Source organism: Grammomys surdaster, unplaced genomic scaffold (assembly GCF_004785775.1).
Source record: "Grammomys surdaster isolate TR1022 unplaced genomic scaffold, NIH_TR_1.0 126546, whole genome shotgun sequence".
NCBI lineage: Eukaryota > Metazoa > Chordata > Mammalia > Rodentia > Muridae > Grammomys > Grammomys surdaster.
In genome coordinates, this window is record NW_021621338.1 from 9,242,902 (window position 1) to 9,253,457 (window position 10,556).

Sequence of the window (10,556 nt, forward strand, 5' to 3'; positions counted from 1 at the left end):
TCCCCTGATACATTTCTTTTAAAGATAAAACATCTGTTTCTTTCAGCTCTGTAGTAAATATCAAAGGCAGTTCTTATTTCACAATGCCATTGGAGGAATGATGGTCTAGGGGACATTGCTAATACAGTTTGCTAATGCCATATCATTGGTGTGCAATGAACTCAACTATGTCATGTCGGATGGAAAAAGTAACAATAAACACAGCCATAGCTCATGCTTACGTCTGTCTTCATACATTCATATTTAAAGCAAAAACACTTTGCTATGCTTCTACTGGCATGACATAAAGGGTTATAACAGATGACAAGTTTTTTCTGCTTTTGTCGATCTGTGTTCATTTTACACCATTATCTGATATTCTGAGGGCTCCTCATGTTTGGAATAAAACAGTTCTACTTATTTCTTACTCCTTGCCCATGACACATGGGTTGATCAGTTTTCAGAGACATTGGCATTCCAAACACTTCACTTTCTCCAGCAATGCCTATTCCAAGTGGGAATCTAATACCTGGTAAGGCAATGTCGTTCTTAGTGTTGCCCTATCTCTAAGCACAGAGGATGGGGTCACTGACCATGGAGGTTTCCAGTGTACCATCTGGTGGTTTTTTGTTTTGTTTTTACTGATTTTCAGTATAAAATAGCTGTTCATTCTACCTTTTGCAATTCTTTGTAACCTAATGGCATAGAATGAGACACAGCGCTATTGTTTGACAAGATATCTACTGTATCTACTTTTGTTTGGATACGTATCCAGTAACTGCTGTCTTAGCCAGAGGACCAGCAAGGGCACTACTATTCACAGTGTTGCTTTGTTTTTGTTGCTTTTTTTTCATATATATATATATATATATATATATATATATATGATCTACAGAGTAAATTATTATATATATATTATATATATACATTGGAACCAGTTAATGCCCTTAAACAATGTATAATTGTTTCAGAAAGCAGAAAGACAATGCAGGGGAAACAGGTGTCCAAAAAAGCCCAGTCACAAAGACTCTGGAAGCTCTAGATACCACTAAGAGTCAGTGTTGGCGATAACTTCTAAAACAATCAATGTTCAAGAAGAATGCTTTAATTTGGAAAAAAATGCCACGTCTCCCCTCCCCTCCCCATAGCCCAACCCCCCACACTTTTTTATTTATTTATTTTTTTTAAATAATCTTTTCATTTTACTATAAAAGTCCTGGCTCTCCAGATACACTTTAAACTATAAATAAACGCTGCATAGTTCTCTTTTGTTTGATTTTAGTTTCGTTTTGTTGTTTTAAAAATTATTGCAGTACAACACCTCCTGTTTGGAATTCAGTAAGGAGCAAAGAGCACAGGAGTGTGGGTCGTCCGAATGGGTCCAGGAGCTGGCCTCAGAAGGGCAGGAGGAAGTGCAGAGGTCTGGAAGAGGGTAGCTGCTGGAGCAGTTCGAAGGCTGAAGGGGGAGTTCACTGCCACAGCAGCTGCAGCTGCCGCAGCCGCCAGTGGGTTAGGGAGAATTCTGGGAGCCAGTGGCTTTGAAGGTTCTTTTGAAAATACCAATTTTACCTGCGAAGAAATTTAAAAAGGATCAAGAACAAACATTTTAGAATTTGTAACTGGAAAGTAAAACGGTAGACCAGCTACAAAGCTAAGTGCTGACAATTAAAATAGAAAGTGTAGAATTGTTTCTTTTGGGAAAAGTTGAAGATAATTACCAATAGCCCACCAAGCATCGTTAAGCATCTTCCAGAGATGAAGACAACAATTTTCTGCATTTTAGTTGAAATTTATACCTCTGTAGGAGGTCCCTGCCTTGAGGAAAAAGAGCAGAGGAATGTTGTGCTAAACTTTGTACATACAGCAACTGTCAGGCAACCAATATTGTTTTAAAAAATAACAATAATTATACCTCCATGCTTCCTTTTCTAGAAAGCATATTTGATGTTTTGTGGAAAGGACATTTTCAAAGACCTATATATTCTTGCATTTAATGTCTTTCAATGCATCATCATACAAAATTTAAACCATACCACTGAGATGATGGTTTAGAAAAATACAAATTTGGGAGGGTATAAATGTTGCCTGCATTTAATGTTTTATCTCCTGAACACTTTAACTCAGCAATTTGAAGTCGTATCTCTGACATCCTTTCTGAGTGTGTTCCCTAACATCAAGACCACATTCTAAATGATTCCTCACTGGACTCAAAAGCCTGGCTTCTCTCCAGTTTATGTATTCAGGGACAAATCTCAGCTTAAACAGATGAGCTGAGGTTAAAGGTGGTAAACATTAGAACAAGTTAAGTCAGGAAGGATTCCATTGGTGGAGGGCAGGCTGGATCCAAAACTCAACTGTTTTTATTGTTGTCCTCTTATTACACCTGTTTCATGTAGTACCTGACAGCCTCCACCCCATGTACCTCGTGGGACATAGAGATCATCACCTTCTCTTTCAGGAAGCAACAGTGTCACTCACCCCCAATGGATGTGTTGCCTTCTGCAGTTTGTTGTAAGGGCTGTACTTAGGTTTAGGGGGCTTCCCAGCGGCTCTGTCTTTGTGCCTTCTACTGCTAATATGCTGTTGAAAGCAAACAAAATGACAGCTTTAAAAACAACACATCAAACACATTCCTCAAACACATATATTTTTAATCTGGAAGAATATAATGCAGATTTCATGCAAGCTTCACAACAACAAAAGTAAAAGAGAAATGTGCACTTCTTGTTTGGATTCTGAAGCCTTTCACACTATTCACTTTAATGCATTTTTAATAAATAGAACAATTTTCTTTTCTCGCCTCTATTTGCCTTATCACTCCACATATCTTCTCAAAAGTATTTACAGAGGAAAGAATGTCTGAAGAAATGTTATGTGCAAATCAACAAACATGCCCAGACAGGCATGAATGTATTTCCATACCAATAACTATCCTCATATTTGAGCAGCCAAATGCCAATTCCTCCCTTAAATTCTAAAAATAAATAACTAAGGTGCAAAATACCATCCATAGACAAACCACAACACAATATGAACATTCATCTGGAAAAGTACCACTACTTTCCTTTATTTGCAGCACAAATAACTGTCCATTGTTAGTCATTGCATCAGCAGGTGGATGAAGGATTAGAGATTCAGTAAAATAAATACAGACAATGAGAGGACGTACAATAAAGTGACAGTGAAGTACAAAATTAGTTGTAGCATGAAAATATCTAAGTATGCAAAAAATAGAACATTATACTGGTCTTTAAAGAAAACTAACTGTGTTGAGTGGAAAACTCAGTAGAGAAAAGTTATAATAACCCTTCAGCTCCAAAAGAAGCCTCACAAGAAACAGACAAACTCATTGCCAACAATTTGCAGCAGGTTTTATTTATTAGCCACTGCATCTTAGTATTCCCTCAACAACTAAAATAAACATGCTAAAATAAGGACAGTGAATAAAGGGTAAATGCGGATGTGAGTAGGTGGATGGATGGACTGACAGGTGTATGATGATGACGTAGCTGGATATCCTGGTGAATGAATGGTGAGTGAATGGATGTGTGGAAGGATACGTAGATGAGTCGATTGATGGATAACTGGTTAGGTGTTTAGTTAGAAGATGATGGATGAGTGGTTATATGGATGGTTTTCTGGGTAGGTGGATGGGCGGAATGACGGATGCCTGAGTGGATGAATAGGAAGATAGATGTCTGTGTAGGTGGAGAGGTTGGAAATAAAGAATAGAAACATACGCAGACTACTCAGGGTGTCCCTGTTGGTTTTCTTATGGTACCTGTTTGAGTTGTGTTTCCGAGTTGACATGCACATCACATATTTCACAGTGAAATGTTTTGTTTTGGAGGCCTGTGTTTCCCTTATTAACAGGTCCTTTGCCCTTCATTCCTGCCCGAGGAAAGGCCTTGATAGTTCCACTTCCACTGCGGGCTTCTAGCATGGTTTTGTGCTTAGTACCTATGAGGAATATTTAGAAAAAATAAAAAAGATATGTTAATTAATATGTTATTAATGACAGCATTCAAATAGAATTACAAATGAGGTTTAACTGGAATACGTTTAAGACACAGTAGATTGTAACAAGGAACTCTTGTTTTATAAGACAGTATTAAATCATTAACTTTTCAAAAGGCTGAATATCACATGTAACTATCATCCATAAGTAGGGTAATTAAATGAGAGGCCTGGATCAATATTCAGTGGGAGTGACTTTGCCTCATTTACTCTTGATGGTAAAATGACACAAATAACAGGAGTTATCTCTTTGCTGAAGGTATGGTTGGAGGCGATGTGTACCATCAGGTTAGACACGGTGCGCTTATAGCAGTGGGTCTAATAAACACACACTTTAAAAAGAATGCAAGTAAGCTTTCTTGTACCTGTGCTTTAAGCTCAAAGAGAAAAAGTAGTAGTTATAGTAAATATCACTTTAAATTTTTTATTTTAGAAGCCAGAAGAGGGTGTTAGATCCCCTGGAACCAGAATTAGAGGCAGTTGTTATAACACCCTGACATGGGTGCTGGGTACAGAATTGAGGTTTTCTGCAAGAACAATAAGCTCTCATAACCACTGAGCAGATCTCTTTAGCCTGTCAAATAAAGCTGTGTAAGAATAGTTAGTGATGAACTATAATTTCAAGTGTAAGCAAGTGTCTAAGAAGAAGAAAAGTTATTTAAAGGCTAAGTAGTTATGCTGAAAATCAGTTAGTGTTTAAAGTATTAAGCTATCAAACCTAGGGACGGTCTTACCTAGTTAATGTAATTTTATTAACATCTGTTTCTGTCATATTAGCATCAGAAGTAAATGGGGCAATGCCACACCTACTGAATATTGCCCTAGGCCTCTCTATAGTTCAAATGTACCACTTTTTTATCACACACACACACACACACACACATATATATATATACATACATACAAATTTTTTCCACTTAATGGTGTGTATTTGCTATGGAAATTTCTTTTTTCCTATATGCTGTTTTAATTTTGGAATTTCAATTTTGTAGCTCCTTATACTTGTATTTATGGGATTGTTGCTTAGTGCTTAGTTCTTTAAATATGAATAAAAGTGTTCCTGAGTCACATGTGAAGAAGTCTTGAGTATTCATGAGAAAGCAATGTTGTGAGTATGATACAGATTACATGATGTTAAACAAATGACATATCACAAAAAGAGATTTATAGCCACGTTTTTCCTATTCAAAAAAAAAGCAGAGCTTTCTCAAGTCCAAATAAGAAATGTCCTTTCCTATAACTTAGATTGTTCACATGATAATGACTATTCTTAGTGCATAGCTATTAAAAATGCTCTTGTACTAAATAAAAGAACTGACATCTTGCAGGAAGAGAGAATGCACAGAGGCTTGAGCCTCAGAACCCGCTCACTGTGGTGGCTGAGATGTTTTGCTGCTTCTTTTGGGTGATAATGTCTTGAAATACTGGAAGCATAAATATTTTCCAGCTCCTTGGAAGGTGGAAAAGAATAAGGGACCATAGTGTCCTATGTGTAGACGCATCTTAAAGACGATTGAACAGAAGATTCAGACAAAATGGGAAGTACTTATGAGACCACTTTAGGTGTACGAAAGCTGTAGGTTATTCTCATTCTGAATTTTACAAGGGAACCTTCATTTATCTTAGCTTCACATCATTTGTGAGTTGAAACTTCTAATATTAGAACACACACACACATACACACACACACACACACACACACACACACACACACACCTAAAAATGTAGCAAATCTGGCATAACAGAGACACTAAGTGCCTCTTTAGCTATCATTTATCTTCAGTCACACAAAAAGATTTTTGTGTAATATGACCTTATGCACACAGATACAGAATGTCAGTCATTATAAATAGATAATCTGCAGCTTTTATGAGATTTTTACAAGTTTGAACAAGTTATGAAGGTAGCTGTATTTTCTCTAAACATAGCTAGACTTCAGGAACAAAATGTGTACTCTTAATTTTAAAGCATTTATACCACTGAGAGAGAAAATGTTCATTAATAGTGTAAACATCGTGGTTATTAAAAGCTTTTAATTGAATATTTAATGCATTTCAGAGGCTATGCTAAATTTTCTCCTGCTCACTGCCACTCTATGAGATAAGTGCTATTATTATCACATCTAGAGATGACAAAGCAGGTGCCGTAATGCATTTTGTCATAATGCAAACACCACTTGAAGTCATAGAAAACAGAAAATCAATTTCTAGCTATGTTTTCAAATACCGACTATGGATTTCAAAACTATTAGGAGCCAGTCGTACACAAGTCTTTCTTCAGTACACCATTCTACACAGCAATGTAGTCTTTTGAAAACATGGATTTTACTTCAAGTTCTTTTTTCTTCTCCACCATCATTGTTCTCTACAATACATGCCATTTATTACTTATCAGAGCTTCCTAAATCCTGACATCTGGAAAGTGTGTCTCTGACCAGAGATACCATCTCAGGTTTCAGCAATCTGAGAGCACCTTGCAAAACTGCGGCCTGTTTCCGTAACTGCTCATTCTGGTACTGAAAACTTGCTTCTACCCTTGACTTCTTCTCTTTCTGAGGAAAGAAATTGTGGAAAGCAAGGTGGACTGAGACCTTTGTGAGGTTGACTTTGACAATGGCCTCCATTTGAAGTTCCATGTCTTTTGAAAGAAGAAACCCCAGGTTAAGTTGTAAGTCATATAGCTTTCAGAAATCCTGTTTGTGTTTGCTACTTGTTTGGTTTTGGATACCTTGGGGAGGCAAAATATTGTTTTAAAATGGGAAGAAAAGGGTTGCATTCCTTTCTATATTCTATCATCTGTAGGATAGAATATAAAATATACTCTTTCTCTTTGTCCTTCTTGTCTTCTTCCTTCTCCTCTTTTTACTTCACTCCTCACATTTTCCTTTCTCCATTCCCTCCTGTTCATATTCCTCCCTTTACACCTCTAACTCTTCCTTTTTCAACTGTTCTCCTCCTGCCATTCCTTCTCTTCCCCACTCTGAGGTGCTAGGGATTGTACGCACAGGCCCACATTTACCAGGTAAGCACCCTCTTGCAGAGCTCTACCCAAGACCTATGAGTTCCTTTCTCTGTCGGCTTTGTTAGTAAAGTGTTAGTATAAAGGAAAGATGGATGGAAAGGGAAACTAAATATCTAATTAAAAAAATAAACCAGTAATTGTAATAACTTTTTAAGAAACTAGATGGTATCTTTTAAAAATAAACCAAACACAATTCTACCAGTTAGAATTTATCAAAATGTGAAATTGGTTTTCATATTGCAGTTTTTTATTTTCTATTTTAATATATTCATTATTTGTGCATGTTTATTAAGGGGATGGTCATATGTGCCATGGCACACAGTAGAAATCAGAAGTCAAGTTTGTGGAGTCCTGTTCTTTCCATTCACATGTAGGTATGAATTGAACTCAAACTGCCAGGCTGGTGTGTCCTGTCTTACCTAATGAGCCATCTCTCATGCTATTATTTATATGTCAATTTTTAAAAAGATTGGATAACTTAACTAAAGTGATGCTGCCTAAACATTTTTATGGAGTCATATAATGTTTTAGAATTACACATGAATTTTAATGACAGCACATTCGATAATCACATTCAATGCAAAAAATTAGAATTTCCTCCTTTCTTTCTTATAGAATTAGGCTGTAATAAACATTATACTCATTAAATTTTTATACAAATAATACCTTTTTCAGTAAAGATCTTGAAAGTGGTAGTGTGAAAACAAAGAATCTCAGTGTTTTAGTCTCTTGATCCAAACTTTGTAAGCATTACTACAGCAATTCCATAGAGGAAATCTATCTTGCTACAATTTACCTTGAGAGAGTCTGTAATTTACCCACTTATAAGTAATTCCAATGCCTTAAATTTAATATCTTAATGCCCATTCATATTTCAATGTTTAACACCATGGAACTACAGATACAATGCCTCATGAAATGACCAATCTAAGTACCCTCTCATTCGCATGTCATTGGTGAGGCCTATGTACACTGCCTTAAAGTAATCAACCCTAATAACACAGTGCATGGTGCTCTTTAGGTATGCTTAGTTATGCTGTTCATTATGTACTGTCTCCTGTGCACTACAGAAGAAAAGCACTAAAAACCTGCATACCTGAAATCAATGTTGGGCATCACAAGCCCCAAATATTCTTCTCTAAAACCTTTAACTATAAAATTAGCCTTTCCACCCCAGTCTTCTTACACAAAATGCATCTTCCATCTTAATTTCATTTTGATTTTGTCTCTGGAATAAACAAAATATCAAATTCATAAACATTAAATATGCAAAATAGTATCTATGGTGTCAGAAGGCCCAGCAATGCCATAAGGCATTAAAAACTGTTGTGCTTTTGTTAGTTTCCCAGTTGTATTAAGAACAAACATAAACTGTGATTTGGTAGGAGCAGAGACATGTAAAAAGCAATTTGTCAAAGAGAGGCAAGAAGAACTTTTTTTCTTTATACCAGAAAGGGCCTAGCAGAAAGAGGACAGATAGCATGAATCTGGGGTACAACACAAAAAGTACAATGAGCCAAGGGTCCCAGAAACTTGGAGAAGCTTGGTTCAGGCTCAAGATCCTAGTAGTCAGATATGATGGACTTAAAGGCACGAAATCAGTGAATCTTCATAACACAATAAGCAGATGAACAACAGACATCCAGGTGATTCTGTTACTCAGAATCCCCTAGAACTCTGACCATGGGAAATGCTGAGTTATTTTCCCGTGAAAAATCCTATGACTAACACAACACATTCAGAACAGGCCACGTAAGAATAGGACCTAAAATCATGCTTTCATATGCCTTCTTCAAGAGAGTAACTCCTGCTTGAAAGTAAGTAGACAAACAGCAATGCATTTTCATAGTGTAATGAGAGATGATGCTTCGTTATTTATGTTACTTTGTTTTTGATTACTTTGAACATAAATTAGTATGGTGGTTTGAATAAAACTGACCCCTATAGGCTCATATGTTTGAATAATTGATCATTAAGAAGTGATGCTACTTGAGAAGGGCTAGGAAATTTGACCTGTGGGAGAAACTGTCACTGGGCACAGTAGGTTTCAGCTTTCAAAAGCCTAAGCCAGTTTCAGGGTTTCTCTCTGTCCCTGTCTCTGTGTCTCTGTGTCTCTGTCTGCCTCTGTGTCTGCCTCTGTCATCTCCCTCCCTCCCTTTCTCCCTCCATCCCTCTTTCCCTCTCCCCCAACTCTTCCTGCTGCTTGTGGATCCAGATGTAAAACTCTCAGCTATCACCTTTGACTACATACACCATGCCTACAGCCATGATGATAATGAACTAAACCTCTGAAATTATAAGCAAACCACAATTAAATATTTTCTTTTATAAAAGTTGTCACAGTTGTGCTGTCTCTTAAAAGGCATAGGACACTGGTGAAGACAACTAGGCTGATTTTTTATGTGCCTTTATTTTTCTATTTATTTTTTGACAGCATCTTACTATATATGAGAGCCCTGTTTGCCATTGAACTTATGATTCTCCTGCATCAGACCTCTAATGCTAACTACAGGCATATATCACCTCACCATGGGACTTTTAAATTTGTGCAAGAGTATTATAAATAAGTTACAAATATTTTATATCATATTCCAAGAACCCAAAAGGTCTAATGCCATTGTAAAGTTATATGCCTTCAGTAGACAATGTTATGGTTAAATTTCAAGGATGCTGTAAGTCAGTGACCCAACTGAAACACCACCACTGCTTTGTACATGAGGCCACATTTAGCAAGAATTTTCATCTAACTATCTAGTGAGAAAATATATGTTGTTACTGCTCTGAAGGCCTTTCTTCTTTTTGTTAACCAGTAAGAGGTCAACAAATATAAAGTAGCTAAATAACAAACATTCACAGGAATGTACAAGCTCTTTTTATCAGGTAAGCCAAACTATTAATTCACTGCATAGTTCTGGAAACATATTTCTAAACTATCATGCTGGTATTTCATATAATAAAAATGTCTGAAGTGGTAAAGACTGTCAAGATTGCATATATCCAAAATGAAAAAGCCACCTATTGGTCACATGGCTTTTTAGCAGTTGATCCATGAGAAGCTGAACTTGAAAGTCATTTAAATAATATGTTGTTTGTGCTTTGCATGTGCAGGTAGGACAAGGAGGAGCTTTGTGCAAGACAGCTTTCCATCAGTACAGTAAAATAACAACACCATCACCTTGTGGTTTTGTGTCTTTGATTAGGTAGTTTCACTGTCATGGGGACTTTTGATGACTAAGCATTTCATGACAAGTTCTATAGAGTCCTTTCATAGCTAGAAAAAGACAGTAAAGAGAAAGGACAGATTCCCAGTAACGACTTCAAGAACACACTCCCAGTGACCTAAAGAGCTTTTAAGAGGCTCCACCACCACCTTACTATATTGTAAGATACTCTTTAAGATTGGCATACAATGTATTTTCTTCCTGCTTATCACTCCCCCTTTCCATCTATTCCTAAATACACTTGAATATTCTCCTCCCAACTTCATGATCTCTCTCTCTCTCTCTCTCTCTCTCTCTCTCTCTCTCTCTCTCTCTCTC

At 36.7% G+C, this 10,556-nt stretch overlaps 1 protein-coding gene across 1 annotated transcript in view; it reads right to left on the bottom strand.

The window, feature by feature from the left end:
- Nucleotides 1-1,040: 1,040 nt before the first annotated feature.
- Znf385d (zinc finger protein 385D) overlaps nt 1,041-10,556 on the bottom strand; it is a 315,456-nt gene continuing 305,940 nt past the window's right edge. Inside the window, exons 6-8 of the mRNA XM_028760641.1 lie at nt 3,761-3,939; nt 2,458-2,559; nt 1,041-1,548 (exon numbers count right to left, since the gene is read on the bottom strand). Of these exons, the coding sequence (XP_028616474.1) occupies nt 1,315-1,548; nt 2,458-2,559; nt 3,761-3,939 (515 nt within the window). The 3' untranslated portion in view covers nt 1,041-1,314. The remainder of the gene's footprint in view (nt 1,549-2,457; nt 2,560-3,760; nt 3,940-10,556) is intronic.